At 48.7% G+C, this 21,728-nt stretch overlaps 1 protein-coding gene across 6 annotated transcripts; it reads left to right on the forward strand.

The window, feature by feature from the left end:
• The first annotated feature begins 11 nt into the window (after window positions 1-11).
• PCID2 (PCI domain containing 2) lies at window positions 12-21,728 on the forward strand. 6 transcript variants are annotated; one of them, XM_072782313.1, is made up of 16 exons: window positions 367-522; window positions 5,694-5,783; window positions 7,300-7,373; window positions 8,467-8,562; window positions 9,013-9,045; window positions 9,153-9,218; window positions 10,085-10,126; window positions 11,044-11,098; window positions 13,771-13,874; window positions 17,012-17,087; window positions 17,599-17,740; window positions 18,827-18,927; window positions 19,820-19,893; window positions 20,023-20,148; window positions 20,655-20,778; window positions 21,070-21,728. In XM_072782313.1, exons 1-16 carry the CDS (start codon window positions 487-489, stop codon window positions 21,157-21,159), a joined length of 1,329 nt encoding a protein of 442 aa, XP_072638414.1. In that variant the 5' UTR covers window positions 367-486; the 3' UTR covers window positions 21,160-21,728. The 6 variants fall into 6 exon arrangements, with proteins under 6 accessions (XP_072638416.1, XP_072638414.1, XP_072638415.1 ...); XM_072782317.1 differs by lacking the exon at window positions 367-522 and adding an exon at window positions 1,079-1,209; XM_072782314.1 differs by lacking the exon at window positions 8,467-8,562 and having other exon boundaries at window positions 368-522.

Genomic DNA, 21,728 nt, shown 5'->3' on the forward strand with positions numbered 1-21,728 from the left:
CCGCGCGGGCGGGCGGGCCTCGCGTCAGCGCCGCCCCGGCCGCCCAACCGCCGCCCCGCCGGCCCGGCGCGACCCCGACCCCGGCCCCGGCCCCGGCCCCCGCCCCGGCCCGCCCCCGCCCCCGCCCCCGCCCCGGGCCGCCCGGCGGCCGCCGCGCTCCTTGTGGAACGTATAACGGTCGAGGGGGGCGGCGGGGCCCAGCTTGCCCCGGGCGGGAGCCCAGGCACCCAGAGGGCGCGGACCGGGCGTCCTCGCCGGGAGGCGGCGGCGGATCGAAGCGCAGGCCGCGGCCTTCCTCAGCCCGGGCGCGCCGCCATCCCGGCCCGGGGCGCACGCTGCCGCGGACTCTCTTCCTCCGGAACCCGCGTGCGGGGGAGGCGGGCCTGGGGGGCGCGCAGGTCCGGACGGACCGGCGGCCGGAAGTGAGGCGGACGCAGCCGCGCGCGCAGGCCCCGCCCACGCCCACTTTCCGCGGGGGGTCCGGCCATGGCGCACATCACCATCAACCAGTACCTGCAGCAGGTGGGTACGCGGGGCCGGGGCGCGGGTGTGGGCCGGCCGGGGTCGGTGCGAGAAGCTCCGCGGGCGTCCGCTCGGGGGTGTGGCCGGGGGGGCGGTCCTCGGGGGCACCGTGAGGGCTTAGGGGCTCCTGTCGCCGCCGCCCCCGCCCCGCCGCGGGCCTCGGGCCTCTCCTCTGACGGTGCCCGCAGGGTGGGCCTTTGAGAACCCGTTGGACTACAGGCCCTCGTTGGCGTCTTATGTGCGTCTTAAAGCCCTCGAGGGCTTGGGGAGGCGCAAGGGCGAGCCTGCCGGGCTCAGACCCGCGACCCCACGCCTCGAGTCCGGTCTCCGCCCGCCCTGCCGGGTCTGCCCCAGCTTCGGCCGCGCCCCTCGTTCCCGCGCCGGCGAGCTCTTACCGTGGTGCACGGCGGCCCCTAGTTCGCACTTTTCCTTGGAGGCGGTGCCGCGGCCGTCCAGGGACAGCCGTTCCGACCCGAGCTTCTGGCCCCAGACGCCGAGCCTTTCCACGCAGCACTCCGGCCGGCAGCCTCGCCGCAGCCAGCCAGCGCTTTCGGTCCCAGGCAGACCCCCCCCAGATCTCGGGGTCGGAAGTGTCTCTTGAATCTCACTGACCCTGTGGGTTTGCACACGAGTCTGCTCCCTGTTTCGTACCTAACACATCCTGGGCCGGCAGCTGCCTGCGCACAGGTAGGTCTTTGTTGCCCCGGTCCCCGGGATTACTTCCCAGCAGCTCTCAGGTCAGGGCTTGCTTTGCTTTCACTCTCCCCGAAGCTTGCAGGTTCTCTTGTTGGTTCCTTGGATGCTCCTGGAACACACGCATTCCTGGCCAGAGACCAAGGGCTGGAGCTCAGCACAGCGGTGGTGTGGGGTCAGCCTGTCAGTGCCTGTGGGCCCGGAAGGGTGCCTGCACCTGCGTCAAAGAAAGCATCCACAGCAAGCCTGCGTTTCGCTCAAGGGATGGGGGAGACATTGCTTCGCTGCTCAAAGGGACTAGCCACATCAACAGCCCTGAACAGCGGCCCAAGGGAAGAGCTAGTTGTCAGGGCCTTGTCTTCCCAGCGCTCACTTCCAGTTTGAGCAGCCCAGGGAGGGCTGTCCGTGCAGTGGTCGGCAGTCACTAGGCTGTCCCTGCCTCCCGTGAGGCCCTTTTTATTCAGTGCTTGGTGCTTCCACACGCCTCCAGTTTCTGTTTGGAGAGGACAGGTGGAGTTAATTTACTGTAACATTTTTTCTAATATTCTACTTTTAAAAATTGTTTTTAGTAAAAGATCGGTTTGTTTGTACAGCTCTCCCTTGAACAGTGTGGGGGTTAGGGACACTGACTCCCCCAAGCAGTTGGAAATAAGCCTATGACTTTTGGCTCACCAAAAGCTTAACCGATAGCCTACTGTTGGCCCAGAGCCTTACCAACCACAGAAAGGGTCAGCTAGCCTGTGTTTTGTGTTGTGTTATCCACGACATTCTTATAGCCAAGCGAGAGAATGTTATCAAGAAAATGGTAAGGAGCAGAAAATACATTTACTGTGCCGTACAGTAAAGAGCCATGGTGTGACCTGTCCATCAGGGGTCAGCTGCACTTTCCCCGCAACTGGGGCTCTTCAGTATTTCTGGGGTCTCTCTAAGGGCTGGTATTGTTTGGTGTTCTTCTTCCTTTGGTCTATTCTATAAACTCTTACCGCAAATGGCAAGTTACTTTTAAAAAACTATCTACATTTAAAATCGTAACTTTCGGGTAGTCCAGGTGGCTCAGCGGTTTAGCACTGCCTTCCGCCCAGGGCCTGATCTTGGAGGCCCGGGATGGAGTCCCACGTCGGGCTCCCTGCACGGAGCCTGCTTCTCCCTCTGCCTGTGTCTCTGCCTTTCTCTCTCTCTCTCTCTCATGAATAACTAAATAAAATCTTTAAAAAAAAATTGTAACTTTCCTCCAACTTTTTATTTTGAAAATTTTCTTTCTTTCTTCTCTTTTTTTTTTTTTAAGATTTTATTTAGTTATTCATGAGAGACCCAGAGAGGGAGAGGGAGAGGGAGAGAGAGAGAGAGGCAGAGACACAGGCAGAGGGAGAAGCAGGCTTCATGCAGGGAGCCTGATGTGGGATTCGATCCTGGGACTCCAGGATCACGCCCTGGGCCAAAGGCAGACGATAAACTGCTGAGCCACCCAGGGATCCCTTATTTTGAAAATTTTCAAATCTACAGACAAGTTGAGAGGAGAACATTGAAGACATGTATACCCTCACCTGGCACACCACATTTGTGTACCCTTCCCCCCCCAGGCGTGTGTGCTTCTCTCCTATGAGCTCTTGGAAAGGAGGTCGCCGCCCCCGTGGCCCTTCACAGAGCACCGAGGCTGTTGTGCTGTCTGGCTGCTGGGCTGGTGGCATAGCCGAGAAACGTAACACCAGTGTTTTCTGGTAGAGTCTGGGCTCCACATCCACCCACAGTACTGTTTGGAGCCTCTTTGTTACCTGTAGGGTCCAGTCAGGTCACACTCTGAGTATGACAGTCTTGCTCTGTAAAGTCTGTCATCTAGAAGAGTCCTCTTGCCTGTTTCTGGGAGCAGATTTGTTTGATGACAATTTTTTTGAAAATGTCCAGGGCAGTGGACTCATGGATGTGTCATCATCTACCTTTATGTGACTCTTTCTAGTGATTAGGTTTGGGCTCAGCTGGCCAGTGTAGATATCCTGTAGCCTCAGGAGGCTTGCATGGGTGCTCCGAACTGGATCACTGGGGGAAGGTGAGGCCCATCATCCTACTCCAGTGTCCGTATTGATTTGTAATCTGTTGGATGGATTGTGAGAGCCCATGAACATCCCGCTCCATACCCTTTCTAGGGTGATTGCAGCTTTCATTGGTAGTTTTTTCCCAAGCAGGTTATTATGTGAGTGTTTGCCAAGTGGTAATTCTCCCACTCTTTTTACATTTGTCAGCTACTACTTCATCTGTTAGAAATGCTTTTCCCTGTGCCCCTTTTAAGAAGTATCATTATAAGGTGGTGTTAATGCCAAGTTTTAATCCAGAACCAGTGAAATTATTCTTACTTTTTTTGAAGCTCAGCTTGTCCCACATTTGGCCGCTAAGAGTGCCTTCACACTGGTTTCTGGGGCTTTCTGACATGTGTGTGTCCTTCCTTGAGCTCTGCTTTGCTTTCTGGCACAGTGATTCCTGTGCAAAGCTAATGGATTTCTCTCCTTTTTCCAGTGCTGGGCCAGTCCTTTTTCCAGGGAGCTCTAGTTCCTCTTCCTGGGTAGTGGAGATTAGGAACTGGATCTGAGTTCTGGGTGTCCTCATTGCCACTGGAGGAGGGGAGGGAGTCATTACTTCCAAGCCTTGCTAACAGTTACAAATTCCGGGGACACCTGGCTGGCTCAGTTGGTGGAGCATGCGACTCTTGATCTCAGGGGGTTGTGAGTCCAGCCCCACATTGGGTATAGAGATTACTTAAAACTTACAAGTTTCAAGAGTAGATGACCCCCCCCCCCCGCCCCCTCCCTGCACCCTCCATGGACCAGCTTGGAGCCAGGAGGTCATGAAGTGATGAGCAGTAGCCAGGAAAGAGAGTGTTTTCCCGGGAGCGCCCAGAGCCAGTGAGCTGTACCCTAATGGGCGCCGCAGTCTCTGGACCAGGCCCACAGGTATGCTGCTGAACCAGCTCACCTGGAGTCCAGCTGCATGGTCCATGGGAGGCTGTTTAAATTGAAAGGCCGAAGGTTCTGAGACACGACGTACTAACAGTCACTAAAACAGGTGAGTGGGTGACTGTGGTCCTAGTGTTCCTTGAGCTGCGCCTCAGGTCTTTGAGATTTATCTCTAGTCTGTCACTGTCCCTCTTCCTTGGCGCCTCCTGTGACAGGTGCTCTGGCGGCCTTTATTAGCTTCCTTGAGGTAAAGGCACGGATGGGACCGGTATTTTGTGATTATTCCTAATACCTCATGCACCCTGCACAAGTGCCTGTTGTTTTCTATTGGAAAGTAAATCCCTAGAAATGGGATTGCACCTATGTGGTTTTCTTGGGTGGTCGAGTGGCAAATTCCTGATAACTCAGTAGTTGTAGGTGAGATGGTGTGAACTTTCCCGGGTGATGCCCTAAGTGGTACAAGAGCCCAAGAGCTGGATCCATTTCTTCTGGCTGCAGATGCTGGTGTGTAGGATTATTGGGTTGAGGGGAGAGCAGGTGTGTGCCCCCCTTAGTGGGCGCACCTCAAAACTTCTTGTCCTCCAGTCCTTTTCTAGCATTGGTTGCAGTGAGTCCAACCACCCTTGCCATGCTTACTGCTTTTGGGGGTACATCTCACGACTGGGGAGTGACATGTGTACTTTCTGTCATCCCTGACCGAGGTCTTGTGGGCATAAAGTTGACAGAGTGAATCCCACTGCAGATAAATCAGGCTGTATGCTTTCTCTACACTTGCCTTTCTCTGGTTTGGATTTCTGTGTTCTCTTTTGGTAAATAATATCTTCAGATGTTACTTGGTTTTCTAATTGCAGCTGTCTGCCACAACACAGGCACTCAGGACAGAAATCTGTAAAAGCCCCGTGGGCCCTCAGCCCCCACCTGGTGGGCCCAGGGGCTGGTGTTTCTTCCTGTGATCACGTGTAACGTGTAGTTTCTCTTTTCTTCCCAGACCGAGTTAGGCACTTTTCCTGTGACTTTGGGTGTTTTCTTTTTTTTCTTGACAATAAGCACACTGCAGACACTCTCTGGCACGTCATCACTGATGGGTCTATCTAAAACTTGCTTGCGACACCCAGGTTCCTGTGGTGTGACTGTGACATGGTCTGTTTCGCTGTTGCCATTCCCTGTTGTAGTTTATATATGGGTTGAGTGGAATGTGGCTTGTAGTTTCTTTTTTTTTTTTTTCTCCATAAGCTTTATAAGTGAATTTTCAAGTGTCTATATGACCGAGTAAAACTAAAATAATGAGCCTTTTTTTAATAGCTACTGACTTACTCATTGTTTCTAATGTGAGTCACCTGTTTCTTTGCCTCTGAAAGAGCTCATTTTGAAATGCTGCGGTCGTTTGCTGGCTACTGAGAGCCCCAGCTTATTCTGTGTTGTGACCAAGAGTCAGGAAGATGGATTTTTGAGGCTTATGATGTGTTGGTTAGGTTCTGCGAGGGCAGAGTCGTTGGTTTTACTACTCTGCTGGTCTCTTTTCAAATGTTTCAGGTCTATGAAGCCATTGATACCAGAGACGGGGCATCCTGTGCAGAGCTGGTGTCTTTCAAGCATCCTCATGTCGCCAACCCACGGCTTCAGGTGGGCAGATGGGCCACGCACGCAGGTGTCTGAGAGGCTGCCGGGTGACCAGCTTCCAAAAAGCGGTTGAGAGTTTGAATCAGAAGGAAACTAATACTGCCGCTCTTTTGAAAATTTTAAAGTTCATATCATGTCTGTAATTCTAGTTCCTTTATTGAGCGCTGTGTGTTGGATACGGTGCTGAGGTGTGCAGCTTGTGCTCTGTGGTTAACTCCCACATGACCCTCTGAGTGACAGAGAAATGCAGCGTGTAGGAAGGTCATCTAAGGTCATCCAGCACACAGGCGGTGGGCCCTTAGCTGTGCCCAGGCCTGTCTGTCCCCAAAGCCCACAAATGTATCCTGTTACAAGTAAAGCTCAGTGGAGCAGAGCCATGTCTGCTTGTTCATGTGCTCTGTGGCTGCTTTCCTGCCACGGAGGCATAGCTGGGTAGGTCAACAGATCTATATAGCCTGCAAACCCAACGGTATTTACCATTGGCCTTTAATGGAAAGCATAAACTGGAAGTGTCCTTGAGTTAGCAGATAAATGATACGCAAGCCCTGTCTTCGATAGAAAAGAATCTTGGCATTTTGTAAAGCCCCATTTTCCTCATCGGTTTTCACTGTGATATTGGAATGTGTTCCTGTTGGGGCACAGTTTTTCTTTTGAAAGAAAAAGGAGCTCTGTATATTGGAGATCATATTTGGCAGTGTATAGGCTGCACCTCCGACCAAATAAACCAGTTTGTGGAATAGAAGTAGGTTCTTTTTAAAACTTTGATTTCCCTGAATGGTTCTCCTAAGTAACCATGGTGAAAACCATTGCTCTAAGTAGAACTTAATGCCAGAGGCTCTCCCTGGCCAGAGACTCCTCAGCCATGACACGTGCTGCCTATTGCACCACCAAGGGTGGATCCCTTCATCATAAAACTCCCTGCTAGCCTCCTTATGTGGCCCTCCATTCACTGATGGCCATTGTCTGCCTAGATATTCCACCAGGGGCCATGGGGCAGGCCTTTTGCTGCTGTTGTCCTGTTTCTTCCCTCACTTACACACATGGATATGCACATGTGTTTAGTGCATCAGGGACTAACTGACTTCTTTAACTCTGCGTGCTTTCACCCTGTGGTACTCATATGACCTAAAACCTGGCCATTAAGAGGGAAGAGGACATTAGAAATAAATGTCAGCTAGCCTCACCCAGGATAGATCGGGTCGCTCTGTCACCAGGAGGTGAAGAAGGGTGATTCCTAACATGGCATCCCCTCACTCAGCAGCTCACTCACACCAACTTCCTTACTGAGCATGTAGTAGCTGCTTCATAAATATGTCTTCACTGACTGGCTGCCCAATGTTAAGGTATACACGTAAGGTATACAGGCCCTGGGTGACAGTTGTGACAGAGTGTCAGGTGTTCCTGTTAACTGTAAAGTGTATGTTCCTTTGAAAGCAGATTTGTCTAAATCTCTTTCTACACATTGCATTCTTTTGGTGCCTTTTCATTTTATTTTTGTCATTTTTTTCCTGTTATTTAGATGGCCTCCCCAGAAGAGAAGTGTCAGCAGGTCTTGGAACCCCCTTATGATGAAATGTTTGCTGCTCATTTAAGGTAACGCCCTGGTGAGGAAAAAAAATAAAGCAAATCTGGAAATTGCCGCACTAGGGAATTTGTTTAAAATCTTAGGCTTGGGGATCCCTGGGTGGCTCAGCGGTTTAGCGCCTGCCTTTGGCCCAGGGCATGATCCTGGAGTCCCAGGATCGAGTCCCACATCGGGCTCCCAGCATGGAGCCTGCTTCTCCCTCTGCCTGTGTCTCTATGTCTATCATATAAATAAATAAATAAAATCTTTAAAAATAAAATAAAACAAAATAAAATCTTAGGTTTGAGGGGCACCTGGGTGGTACCAGTATTGGTTTCAGCTCAGGTCATGATTTCGGGGTCATGAGATTGAGCCCTGCTTCATAGCTTTGTCTGGTTCCGTGTGGGGGTTTGCTTGAGATTCTCCCTCGCCTCCCTCTCTTCCCTCTCCACTGCTTTCCCCCTTCACACATGCACTCTTTCCCTCTCTCAAATAAATAAATAAATAAATAAATAAATAAATAAGATCTTAAATCCATCATCTTAGGCTTGAAACAAGGAATAATTTGCTTTGAAAAGAAAATTGCATTTGTGGGTTTTGTTTTTGTTTTTTGTTTTTTGTTTTTTTTTACTATTTTAAATTCAGTTACCATATAGGATATTTCTAGTTTCAGGGGTGAATTTAGTGATTCATCAGTCTTACATTACACCCAGTGCTCATCCCATCATGTGCCCTCTTTCATGCCCATTACCCAGTTACCCTGTTCCCCTACCCCCCTCCCTTCCTGCGACCCTTAGTTTGTTTCCTACGATTAAGAGCCTCTCATGGTTTGTCTCCCTCTTTTGTTTTATCTTGTATTATTAAGAAAAGTGCATTTGTAATTTCCCATTGGTAAAGCTTATGAAAATTTTTGAAGTTTAAAGTATTTTAAATTTTTAATAATTTTTTTTTCATTTCAAAGATAATGTATGCTCTTAAAAGTTGAAGATAAATTGTGGTCACATATTTACATATTTATATCACTTGACACTCCTTTCATTGGCTGTTTAGTGGCCTTTTGTTTGGGGTGGGTGTATGGCTCACCACTGACTTTTGCCTGTTTTAACCTCTTTGCTTTGCCAGGAATGGAGCTAGAGCCAAGCAAAGCAAACAAAAGACTTGCTTTTCAGTTACATCTCATGGGTACCGTTTTCACCATTGGAGCGTGAACCAGGCAAAGTTGGGTGTCCTAAAGCCTGTGGCATTTGATCACCCTCCTGTCCACATGCCTCCAGTGCTTCCAAGCAGGCTGGGGGGAAGAAGGCCTGTGTGAGCCCTGGGAGATCTCTGGAAAAGTCAGGGTACCACTGGGCTCCTGGTAGTGGGAGACTTCCCACTGTTTCCTGGCTCTGTGCAGTTTGTGTTGGGGTTCCAGATGTGGTGATGAGCTGACCATGGCTGACTCTGCCCAGCGGGCATCCAGTATGAGCTCCTGTATGAGTATAGCTGCAGTGGCAGGGCCGTGCTATGCTCTTACTAGTGCCTGGCACTCAAAACCTACTGTAACTAGGGTCCCCTTCTGAGGCTGGAAAGAATTGTCCCAGTACGTTCTGTGGGTTTCCTCTGATGTCAGCCCGTTTCAGTTAAAAGTCACCTGTGTATTTCTTGTCCTCCTTCCCATTCCGGTAGCCCACCAGGTGGGAGCTGCACCCCGAGTGCAGGGTAAGCAGTGCACTGGGGCGACTGTGATGGAAGTGAGGGGTGGGCCTGTGGGGCTCGCCTGCAGGTCCCGCTGCCTGTGTCCTGAGCCCATGCTGTCTCCTCTGCAGGTGCACTTACGCGGTGGGGAACCATGACTTTGTAGAGGCGTACAAATGCCAGACTGTCATCGTCCAATATCTTTTCATTTGTGTTATGGTTGAGTTATATCCGGGGTTCAAGATCTGGAGACGTTGGGTCATTTTTATTCATACCTTTAATTAGAAAAGAATTGAAACTGATTTTTGGAAGAGAAACTCGTTTAGTTATTTCATTGAGGTTCTTAAATGTATCATGGACCTTAGGACTGTAGTCCAGTTACCCATACAGTGAGGTAGAACACAGGTTATGATTAAGGGTTCTAATTCTGTTGTGAAAAGTGATATTTCCTTGAAAGCATTAAGGATAGCTGCAGGACTAGTTAGTCCCTTGGTGAAATATGAGAACTCCAAACTCCAGGCATAGATTGCTGAGAGTGGACTCCACTGTGGTTACTGGAGACCTTCATCCAGCCACTGTCTGATTTAAGTCATTTAAGTGGGTTCTCCGACTTAAGTCAGGGGATGTTCTAGTATTTATGTGTATTTCAAGAGTTTTAGTTCGCTTATTTTTTAATCTTCTTGTTTAAATATACAAAGGAGAGAGACTAGCTTTGTCTCCTTTGAATTTAAGAATTCTATAATCAAGGAAATAGACTTTATACTGCAGATGCTAAAGCATACTATGTATAATTGTGACCGCCTGGGTTCAGAAAAACCAAATAAAATGTTTGAAATTGCCAGTTAAGAGTCTTACAATAGTCGCTTACTTTGGAGAACATATGTGTGAAGTAAATACACTTATCTGTACTGATACCTAATGATATTCAGGTATTTGTAATTTGTACATTTTTTCCTTCAAGAACTTACCTCTGTGATACATAAAATTCAGATTCCTTTATATTCCTATTACAATTTGTAGCATTGCTTGGGTTTTGCACGTTGTTCTTTCCTTGACATAGTACGTCATTCCTGCGTGCATTTCAAGCCCACAAAGAAGAAAACTGGTAAGTACGAACAGAAGTAACCAGAAACTGGCAAATGGCAGGGTTTGGGGTTTGGGTTTTTTTAGCAGAAGCTTTTTAAAGCTTTATTCTAAACAAATGTGTGTCGTGTTTTCTACATGGATATTTAATGTCTTCTGTTGACACAGGATAATATTGCTGCGGACAGTGGAGGTTCAGTAGTTAGTGTAAATATTAAGTGGTAGACCAGCCAGATTGTTTGCAGTGTGCTCACATAAATATGAAGCCTTGTTATTTCAGACCTTCCATACCCCAAAATATTTGTCCATTGTCAATTTTGAGCTTGCTTTTGGTTTTAACTTGGACAAAAGGGCAGATCAACAGCAGTTCATGTGGAGTGACAGGACACATGGCAGTTTGGTGATTTTAAGTTCCTTGACAAACTAATTCTTGATTTTATGATTTATGACTTATTAACTATGGGTAAATATGGAAAATACCTTTTAGAAAAAATAAATACCCTCTTTAAATGAAGACTTGTCTTACACATAAAACCAATACCACCAGCTAAATTTTAAAAAATCCTTTTAGGACATTTTGCCTATTAGGTTTTCTGGGTCCTGTTAGAAGGTCTTACTGAACCACATCTTGCTTTAATGGAGCTGCTTGGGTAATGGTTGAAGGGAAGGAGAAGATGTCTGGGGCCAAGGACCCTGGACACCTCAGGATCTAGACCTCAGGAGGGTTGGGGCAGTGGGTGGGCATCTTAGTGTCTGTCGATCAGGAGCCCCAGGGGCCATGGTAGAAGTGAGGAAGACAGTAGTAGCCGACCAGTTCCTGGAGGTTGGTGGCCCTGCTGTGGGTAGGCAGTAGCCCTGGGTGTCAATGTGACCCCTGCCTGTGGGGACGGAGTCTGACCTCATGGCCTCTTCAGACATGCTTGCTTCTTTGCCCCACAGGGCTCTGCCTGTCATGTATGCTGTAGCGCTTGACCTTCGAATATTTGCCAATAATGTAAGTTCAGTTTTTGTTACTATTCTTTTAAAACTCAAATTCAGTTTCTTTTTTTTTTTTAATATTTATTTATTTATTTATTTATTTATTTATTTATTTATTTATTTATTTATGATAGACACATACACACACACACACACACACACAGACGCAGAGACACAGGCAGAGGGAGAAGCAGGCTCCATGCCGGGAGCCCGACGCGGGACTCAATTCCGGGTCTCCAGGATCGCGCCCTGGGCCAAAGGCAGGCGCCAAACCGCTGAGCCACCCAGGGATCCCCTCAAATTCAGTTTCTATCTGTTGCTTCCTTTCATATCATTCTTCCAAAAGTTTTGAGGTTTGGGGTGTACCTGGTGTAGAGAGCAAAAGGGCAGGAGGTGGCTGGACGAACTTTTCTCTGGGTAGGTTCCCACGCTGTGGGTATTGTGGGAGTTGAAGCCAGTGTGGCTCTCAGAGCATTAAGTGGTGGGTCTCCTGCCCTGGACTGGGTCCCAGAGAAGCCTCAAATCAAGGAATGACAACTCAGAGATGAAGAGGCCCCAGGGAGAGCCAGAGGGGGCAGGCAGCCCAGGAAGACAACCATCTTTGGCACTCCCTGCTGCAGCCACCCAGAGCCTGCCATTCCCCAGCATTTCAGCAAGAGTGATGGGGAGCTGGACCCACTCCAGCCAGCGGCAGCTCCCCACCAGCATGGCATCCACTGCTGATGCAAGATCCATAGTACCATGACCTCAAACCCCAAATATCACTTACAGTAGAATCTCAGCCCATGAGGAGAGATGGTACACAAATGGTAGATGTTGGAATTCCCTGACTGGATCGCACTTTGGCCATCATGAAGCCTCAGGGAGCAATCATGAACATGCTTGATACAAACGAAAACATAGATGGGCTCAGCAAAGAAATAGAAGTTGTAAAGAACTATGATGGAAATTTCTAGAACTGAAAAATATAACTGAAACGCAAATATCTGAGTCTCCAAAGAGCTTTGTTTATATGAGTTATAGTTATTTGTATTTACTGTATTAAAAACTTTTAACTGGGATTTTAAAAAATATTCATCTAAAATAATAAGCCTTTTATGTGTTAACAGAATTGATGTTTTAAATAAAAATAACAGTATTTTCCAAATGAACAAAATGTGCTGAAAAGAGTGACAGTTTTTTACATTTTAATCTCAACAGAAGCCACCTGGATCCTCTGTGCCTTTGTGTGCACAGTGTTGCAGAAGACGGTCTGGTGCCACACAGGTGTAGATGGAAAGGAGAGGAGTATTTTAATAGCCTTTCAGATAATTGTAGACCCCTTTTTTATACTATGCCAGAGCTCCAAGAGATAGTTGCTTAGGGTTAATTAGTGTGGTCTCTGAAGCTTAGCAGTGAGCTTTTTCTACTGTTAGAGAGAATTCTCTACTGTGTCTTGGTCTCTGGGTGCATTGTGTGCTCTCATGTGATCTTGTAGCATCATACATTGATCATTTGGAAAATTTGGTTCACTGAGTTATGGAGATGTTCCAAATGTTGATGTGTTTCGTTGTGTAAAAACTCCAAACCAGAAAAACCCCATTTGTTTAATGTCTCCAGTGACCTTATCAGAAAAGTTGTGAAGTAAGGAAATCCCAGGTTCATGGTGGTTGATAGAAATTGTCCAAAATTCTGATTTTGTTGTTGTTGAAAGGACAGATGTCATTGGCAACAAATACTGTTAGTCGTTTGCCTGGAATTGAGGATGTATTTCACTCACGTTCAAGCAGCTGGTCCCTCAGATACCCTCGCCTGGCCCACCGTGCTCCTCTGTCAGCCACTGGTTCCAAGGGACAGCTGGTGACTCCAGCAGCTTCTCGAGTGCTTTCCCTTGAAAAAACCATCCTCTTTCACCATGCAGCAGATGTGCTTTGCACATACTGTCAGTGCATCACAGAGAATATTAAATATATGTGTGTTCAAGAACCAAGACTTAATATTTACTGTGTCATCAAGGACAGCTTAAAGTGAAATTAGGGTTACTGGTTAAAGATTACACGGGGGTGATGTCAGGGACATGGTGTTGCCGCTTCTGTTTGGTGTCGCTGGAAAGGCCCCCATGGTTTCACCTCCTGCCATGCTTACTCCATCGGTGCAAATGACAAGACAATGAAAAGACAAATAATGGCTGTAGGTGTTGTCATGAAGATAGTTTGACCACATGGATCATGTGCAAGTGTTTTGAAGACTCCCAGTGGTTAGTAGACCAGACTTTGAGAACCTATGTCACAGATGTAAGTCAGAGTAAACGGACCCAGGAAACAAGGGGAGAGTCAGTGCTGGTGATGACTTGGGTACCTGTGGGAAGTGTGTGTGTTTGGGGGGTTCTGACTGGCTATAAGTGGGGGCGGGAGGGTCCGTGAGCCTATACAGAAGGGCTCCCAGGGCGGTGAGGCCACCTGCCACATATGCACAGAGAACAGGTGGACTTACCAGGCTTGAATTGGTTGAGGAGTTGATTTGTGGAAGAGGCAGGAAATACTATTGATCTCTAAATTTTTAACAGTAACATCAACCAGAAGATTTCACCAGAGCTGCTTGGGACTTTGACCCTTGGTTATTGCTGTTTCTACTTCCAGGAGCACGGGAGGTTTCTTTTTCATTAAGGGACCCAGAGGCAATGAGACATAAATGTTTGTGTTCTATCAGGCAGACCAGCAGTTGGTAAAGAAAGGGAAGAGCAAAGTTGGAGACATGCTGGAAAAAGCTGCCGAGCTGCTGATGAGCTGCTTCCGCGTCTGTGCCAGTGACACGTGAGTACAGCCCTGGGGGTAGGCGCCCTGGCCCCTGCCCTCTGTTGGCAGATGACCCCGTGGTTGTTGTCCTGTCCACTGTTACGTTTGGCAAGTGAGAGAGAGAGAAGGACATTTCTCTGGCACAGCATTTCTGGAGCATGTTCCTCCCGCCCTGGGTCCCATTTCCCGCTTGCCCGGGTCCCATCTGCCAGGAACCCACTGGCCTTGGCTGCAGTTCTGTGGACACTGAATTCTCCAGCCGTCTTTCCTTGTCTTCCTTTCTGTCTGTGGATGCAGAATTCTAGATAGACGGCTCTTTCAGTTAGCACTCACAGGCTGTGCTCCGGGATGGAGCGTGCCCTTCCCTCTGGCCCTGCCTGCCTCTTCGCTCCTGCCGTGTCTCTGTACTTCCTTAGGGTTGATGGAGCTTCTTGGAGCTGTACACTGGTGTGTTTCGTTAGATCCTTCCGAGGGTGATTTTTGTATTCCTCCTCCTCCTCCTCCCCCTTTTGTTCCCATCCTGTCTCCTCTGGGACACTGGGCACACATATGTTAGACTGCATGTCCTGCCACACAGCATCCCCTCTCAAGCCATCAGTGAGTGATTTAACACTGACCTGCTTTCAGGGAGACTGACTGGCCATTACTTAATGATTCTAGATTTTATATCCGATTCTGCTTTAAGAGTTTATTACATTTTTCTCCTGAAACCCCATCTCTTCATCTATTGTAAAATCACACATACTCGATTAGGAGTTTCAGGAAATTGTGAAGCCAAGAAAGAAAAAGTAAGGTTTTCCATACCTAAGTAAAACTTCTTCATGGCAAGTGTTCCAGTTTCTCATTTCTCAGTTCTCTATCCCCACCAGCCCCATCTCAGAACATTCCAGCCAGAGTTGTGACCCGGGATCCTCCCCATAGAGGCTTCCTCACCCCATGGGGCTCAGACAGAGGAGGCTCTCCTTTTGTGGCTTTTGTGGCAGATGGCATATTTGTAGCACTCAACAGCATACTCACTTGGATGATGACACTCAGTGGCCAAGTCTGAGGGAGTCCATTGTTGCTTCCACACTGTGTCTCTTGGGCCAAGACATAGTTCAGTACATGCTTGTCATGGGATAACTGGCTTTCCTGACATGACGCCCAAAACTAACCTATGAAAAAATAGATAAACCGACTTCATCAAAATTAAAAACTTGGTGTTTCAAAGGATGCGGTCCAACAAGTGAAAAACCACCACAGAATAGGAAAAACGTTTGCAAACAATGTAACTGACATTAGCCTCACACATCTAGAATGTGTGAAGATAAGTAATCAATGTATGTGGACCAAGGACCTGGATAGACATTTCTGCAAAGAAGATAGATAAATGGCCAGTAAACCCACAGAAAGATGCTCAACATCCTTGGTCACCACAGAAATGCAAATAAAAACCACAGTGGCTGCACTTCATATATGTAGCATGGCCAGCATTGTGCTGAGCACATAGGGGGCTCCAGTGGGTGGGAGGCGGGCACCCTGGCTTTGCAGAGCAGCGAGGCAGGGCCTCAGAGGCCACGTGACATCTCCCCTCAGGGGTTGCTTTTCTGAGTGTCTCTGGAAGGGACAGGCAGGGGCAGTGCCCAGAGCAGAGTGGTCACAGGTGCTACAGACTGCTTGCGCTTCCTCCCTATTTTGTTTTCTACCCTCCCTAACCATTTGAGGCAGGCAGTGGAATGTTAATTGTCTCTATGCTGATTTGAGGTCATACTTCTAGTTAGTGATGAGGCCTAAGGGAGCTGGCTACTATCCCAAAAGAGGACTTTGGTGTTTATTTTTTTTAAGATTTGATTTGTCAGCACAAGCAGGAGGAGAAGCAGAGGGAGAGGAGGGAGCAGACCCCTGCTGAGCAGGTAGCCTGACCTGGGCCTCCATTTTAGGACCTTGGGATCATAGCCTGAGCTGGAGGCAGATGCTTAACTGATGGAGTCCCCCAGGTGCCCTTGGGACTGTGGTATTTAAACACTGGCTGTAGTATTCACACCTTGGTCGTAGGGAGGGATTTCTTTTACCCCTGGCTTGTGAACAGCCTGCTGGTTCATGTTTATTTCATATACTTTGACCCCATGCCCTGGGATTTCAAGGGTGCAGGCGGCTTGCCCCTGGCCCCCCTCTGGCACCCCATCTCCCTGTCTGGGCATGGAGGCTGCACCCAAGAAGAGCCATTGCAGAGCGCAGATACACAGCATACTGAACTGTGCATTGTGTTTCAACATTTGTTGTGAAAATCCTCAAGCATCTGACAGTGTGGACAGTTTGACAGGACCCACCACTTGCACCATTGGCATTTACTGTACGGCTGCACAGTGTCCATTCATGCATCTTTCCTCCTGTGCATCTAGGAGTTTTCTTTTTCTTTCTTTTCTTTCTTGGTATGTTCTAAAGGTTATGAGTCCATCAGAAACTTCCGTAAATATTGCAGCTTCTCCTTGGTAGTGGGAGGTAATGATTTACATAGATTTTTTTTTTAATTTTTTAAAAGATTTTTTTGTGAGAGACACAGAACGAGGCAGAGACATAGGCAGAAGGAGGGGAGCGTGATGTGGTACTTGATCCCAGGACCCCGGATCATGACCTGAGCCGAAGTCAGATGCTCAACCACTGAGCCACCCAGGTGCCCCAATTTATACAGATCGTGACTGTATTTTGACAAGTGTGTACCTGAGTGTGACCCTCCTAAGGCCGAGGACATTGCCACGCCGTCCTCTTCCCAGGTGGAACCTCATCAAGGTTCTGGTCTCCCATTTGACCACGTTTGAGTGGACTCACACAGCATGCTCTGCGTCTTGCTGTGTGTAAGATTTGTCTATATTGTCACGTGTTTCCATAGTTCATCTTGTCCTCAGGAGAAGCGAACACACTTCCCATCTTTTTCACACGTGCCTTAGTTAATAAACGTGATGCAGATGAGGTAGTTCTCTGCCGGGAGTGCACCACCCACATGCTTTGTGGTGTCGTCTGTAGACCTCTGCTCTCAAGTGGTTTGGTTTAATGGGCGTGGCTTTAGCTGTAGGCTTTTATCTGCAGGTACTGATCTTGTTTAGACACATTGGTGTGTGTGTGTGTGTGATTTATAAATGTTTCTTTCCTGTGTAACTTGAATTGTTTTCCCATAGTCGGGCTGGCATTGAGGACTCGAAGAAGTGGGGGATGCTGTTCCTGGTGAACCAGCTCTTCAAGATCTACTTTAAGGTGTGCTTCCGAGTGGGCACTTTCACTGCTCTGCAGGTGTTCCTGAGTGCTGCCTCCGTGGGTCCTTGGCACCTGGCCGTATCAGTCGAGTCTGTTGAGTGCCTGCTGGGTGCAGGGACTGTCACAAAAGCTTTGTGTGTGTGATCATGTTTTAGCCTCCACCCCTTGAGGTAAACACTGCGCCTCTCAGGAAAGCACGGCAACAGCACCCAGAGCAGGTGCCATTGTGGTGGGACCAGGCCTTCCACCTGGTGGGGGGTGGGGGGGACACAAGGTCCTTCCTGCTTCATGAGGTTGGCTGGTGAGGAGCGGCCCCATTGGGCGCTGGCAGCTGGCCCCTGTGTGCATGTCCTCTGTGCCCGAGGCTTGTGTTTTAGCGTTTCTTATTAAATAACCAGCTTTGATGATGTAATTGGCTTTGTAGTTCTCACTTTAAGGAGGCATGTACTTAGTAAAGTGAGTCCTGCTTGTTTTGTTTCTTTTGAATAATACATGAAATGGGTTATTGTAGATCAACAAGCTGCACCTGTGCAAGCCCCTCATCAGAGCCATCGACAGCTCAAACCTGAAAGATGACTATAGCACTGCCCAGAGGGTGACGTTCAGGTACTACGTTGGGCGTAAGGCCATGTTCGACAGCGACTTCAAGCAAGGTTTGTTGTTTTGTCTTTTGTTTTTTTTTTGTTTTTTTTTTTTTAAGGTTTGTTGTTAATCTTTGATTCCTGTGTTTTAAAGACACTGGATTCTGAGCAACGTTAAGTGATGTTTTGGAGAACACTCACTGCCTCTTACCAGTTCATAAGGAGGAGCGCAGTGTGACCCAGGCTGGTTTCGTGTGTGTGTGTGTGTGTCTGTGTGCTTATTGACCTCGGACTTGGTGACATGAAGGGAGGCCTGTGCGGGGTCTCTGGATTCTCTGCCAGGGTTGCAGTTCCCGTGGGCAACTTTCCTGTGTGAGGTGCTTCAGCACCACCATCTTCTCGGGAGTGTGAGTGATCACCCTGTCCCAGTGTCATGCCCTCATGGCATCTGGGGACGCGGAGCCCGGGCCGTGGGCAGTTCCACCACGGGCCTCTGCTTTAGAAACCCCAGGGGCCACCAGGGCTGGAGGGTTGCTGCGCGGCATGGTGCTGGGACGCTGCTCGTCAGAGCAGTGCTTTCTGGAAACCACGTCACTGGGAGTTTCCATCATGAGTTCTCTCAAGAACAGGAAGCCGAGTCTTTTCAGCTTTGTGATCAGCTGGTACGTGGAGGTTCTCTACGGTCTCCTCTACCGTGCATGGGCCAGACTTGTGAACCCATGCCCTCAGTGGTGATGTGCACGTGAAGCAGCATGACTTCCAGCCGTGGATTCTTGACAACAAAAGTAACCACGCTGCCACGGTGCTTGCTCTGGTTTTTACTCGATAGCCTCATTTTCTGTCACAAAAGTTTTAGTAGGTCCACAGCTTTCAACAAGGGCTTCCCTTGATTGTGCACCCAACCTTTTTTTTTTTAATATGAAGCCTAAAAATAGAAGTTTTTAAGTTCTGTTCTTTTAAAGTTTTTTAAAGGTATTGATTTTTTTTTCTCTGAAGATTCATTGAGTAGTATTTTTGAATACTTACTAACAGTAAAAGATGATTAGCTAATATTAGTGGCAGGAATATATGGTTCCTGAAACAACAGTTTCAGAGGATGAAACAGTGGGATGCGGTGTGGGCGGGAGCTGCAGCCAGTGTGTGGTGCTGTCTCTGCAGCTGAGGAGTACCTGTCCTTTGCCTTCGAGCACTGTCACCGCTCAAGTCAGAAGAACAAAAGGATGATTCTGATATATTTGCTTCCAGTAAAAATGCTGCTGGTGAGTGACTTTACTCCGCTTCTACAGATGTCATTGCTTTGAGGAGGTTGATAGAGTCTTAAAAATAAGCAGATGGTGCATAGCTACCACGGACTGAGCCACATGTGAGCACACCCCTGAAATAGAGGAAGGGTCAGCTGCTTTGTTTGTGGCCTGAACTGTGTATCTCCACAACTGACACCTCTGGATCCTTCTAGTAGGGCTTTGTGCTTCCTTTCTCTTAGAAGTATGTGCCCGTCTGCCTTAGAAGTGTAACATACGTGAGACAAAACAAACGCGTATCATTTCTATTTCCCCTAAAAGTCTAAATCAATAGAAGTGTATTAAGCTGGAAAGAAAAATGTTTTGCCAGCCTGTATGTATCTTATGTAGTCACCAAAAGTTAGAGACTTAAAAAGAAATGACTGGTAACTAGCACTTAATTGACTAAAACTTCTTCAGAGTGATAGGGCATCCTTTCCTCCCATTTAAAAATTCTTTAAAAATTATCAAGGCAGTACCCACACAGTTCAGACTTGAGCAGCTCAGGGTAGCTCTTAGTGGAGGGGCCATGAGCCATACCTGCCTCCAGAAACAGCCAGTTGGAGGTGGTTCAGCTAGTTCTTCTGGGCAGCGTTTCCGGGCTCCCAGCTCCTCGACCAGCGTGTCTTCTGCTATGGCTTCCCGCTTCCACACAAGCCCCGAGGGCGTGAGGGGGTCAGAGCTGGGTGCTCCTGGGGCTCTGGTTACCTGGCCCGAGTTGGCCTGTCTGCACTATGCCAGGTCTCTCCGTGACTCCCGGGGAAGCAGGTTGCAGGTTTTTAAGACGTGGCTCCCTGGTAGGGGTTTTATCACAGGTGATTGTGTTAAAAATGCAAGGCTCTTACTCTGAGATATTGGCACTTTGTCCCAGGGTCACATGCCGACCATCGAGCTGTTGAGGAAGTACCATCTCATGCAGTTTGCCGAGGTGACCAAAGCTGTCAGGTATTCTCTCCTTTCCCATCTGGAGTCTTTCAGACACAGAATTAATGAAAATTCTCACCCGTGTTGTGAGAGAGCTCGCCCTGGCTTGGGTTTTCATGACCATGTTTGCACATTTGTCCTCACTCCCAGTGAAGGCAACCTTCTGCTCTTGAACGAGGCTCTGACGAAGCACGAGACCTTCTTTATTCGCTGCGGCATCTTCCTCATCCTTGAGAAGCTGAAGATAATCACCTACAGGAATCTCTTCAAGAAAGTGTGAGCTAAGTGTTTCCTTCCTAACAAGTGTGAGCTCCCAGTGTGACTCCTGCAACTGCACCATGAGGGCCAGCAACCACCCTTGGAGGGGGGGGGTGTGCATGTGGACAAGGCCCCAGCGCTGCCCCATGGGCCAGCCTCACGCTGGCATCCCTGCATCCCAGCGCCTGGCACAGGTGCTCGTTTTCCTTACTCTAACCAACTAGACCTGCCCCACCTCTCCCCATTTGTCAGAAAGTTCAATTCTACATCCATCCCTTCTCCCAGCTATGGGTAATGTGTCCAGAACAGTGAGGACCCTGCATCGGGGAATCCATAGGGTGCAGCAGGTTGCCAGGGGCGTCCTGATGGCAGAGACATCAGACCATGTGAACGATGCACATGACATGTAGTAGATGCAGACACCTATGCCAGTGTCCTGTTCCTCCTGGCCAGGTTGCCGGCTCAGCCTCCAGAGTGCTGGTGTCCTGTCAGTAACCCGCGTAGGCCTGTGCTTCCCCTCCCAGGTACCTGCTACTCAGAACACACCAGCTGTCTCTGGATGCTTTTCTGGTGGCCTTGAAGTTCATGCAGGTGGAAGACGTGGACATTGACGAGGTGCAGTGTATCCTGGCCAACCTGATCTACATGGTGAGCGGCCCCTCCCTGCCCCACCAAGTCCACAATTTGAGGCTCTGGGGTCGTGGCTTGAAAGCTGTTGGCTGTTGTGAAGGCGTCTTCTGTTAGAGCTCCTGTCACCCTGGGAAGGGACATTGCTGAGGGGCTGCAGGTGGGCGGACATCATGCAGTGTGTCTGCGCCATCTCTGCATATGTTCGTTAGGCTCCCAGAGAATCACGTGTGTGTTGGAGGCAGACCAAGTGTGCACGGGGCTGCGGCATGAGCACACCTTGGTTGTGACCGCGGCCCCTCTCTCCTGCAGGGTCACATCAAAGGCTACATATCACATCAGCATCAGAAGCTCGTTGTTAGCAAACAAAACCCGTTCCCTCCGCTGTCGACAGTGTGTTGAGTGTGCACCCGGCCCTGAGGATGGGAGGGCAGTGGAGTCCTCTAGGTTCATCTGTACCGATGGACTCGGCCCTGTGCCAAGAGGGTACTCTGGAGCCGGACCCTCCAGGGCTCATTGGCCAGCACACACAGATGCCTTGACACCTCCGTGGTCACTCACAACTACATCCACCCTGTGGACACCTGGAGCTCCTTGAGGAAGCACGGGCACATCCATTGACATTGGAGCTGGGGACACGTTCGTGAAGGGGTTCTGTCCCCAGGGCAGCTCTGGCTCATTGCATAGCCGTCGTTCATGAGGGAGTCTTTGTTTCTATGCACCTCTTTCTATGAGATGACATCCTGAATTTATACAGATGGTATATTCCTTATTTTATCTTCTTAATGTAACATTTTTATATGTTAAATTTCAACATTGTATGTGATTATAATGCTTTGGTTAACTTAAGGCTTCTTTTTACAAAATGAATTTACTTTGATAACTTCCCATGTTTTATAGCTCACCATTTTTCAGAGTTTGCACATCTTCTCTGTTTACATGAAGCTTAGTAAAGAAGGAAACACCCTAAA

Source organism: Canis lupus, chromosome 17, assembly GCF_048164855.1.
Source record: "Canis lupus baileyi chromosome 17, mCanLup2.hap1, whole genome shotgun sequence".
Classification (NCBI taxonomy): Eukaryota; Metazoa; Chordata; class Mammalia; order Carnivora; family Canidae; genus Canis; species Canis lupus.

Bases quoted from the DNA above. Each gene is read 5' to 3' on its own strand.
- PCID2 (XM_072782313.1), top strand. From the start codon at position 487: ATGGCGCACATCACCATCAACCAGTACCTGCAGCAG. The intron at 7,374-8,466 runs GTAACGCCCTGG...TTGCTTTGCCAG, and splicing joins ATGTTTGCTGCTCATTTAAG to GAATGGAGCTAGAGCCAAGC. The intron at 19,894-20,022 runs GTATTCTCTCCT...CCTCACTCCCAG, and splicing joins GAGGTGACCAAAGCTGTCAG to TGAAGGCAACCTTCTGCTCT.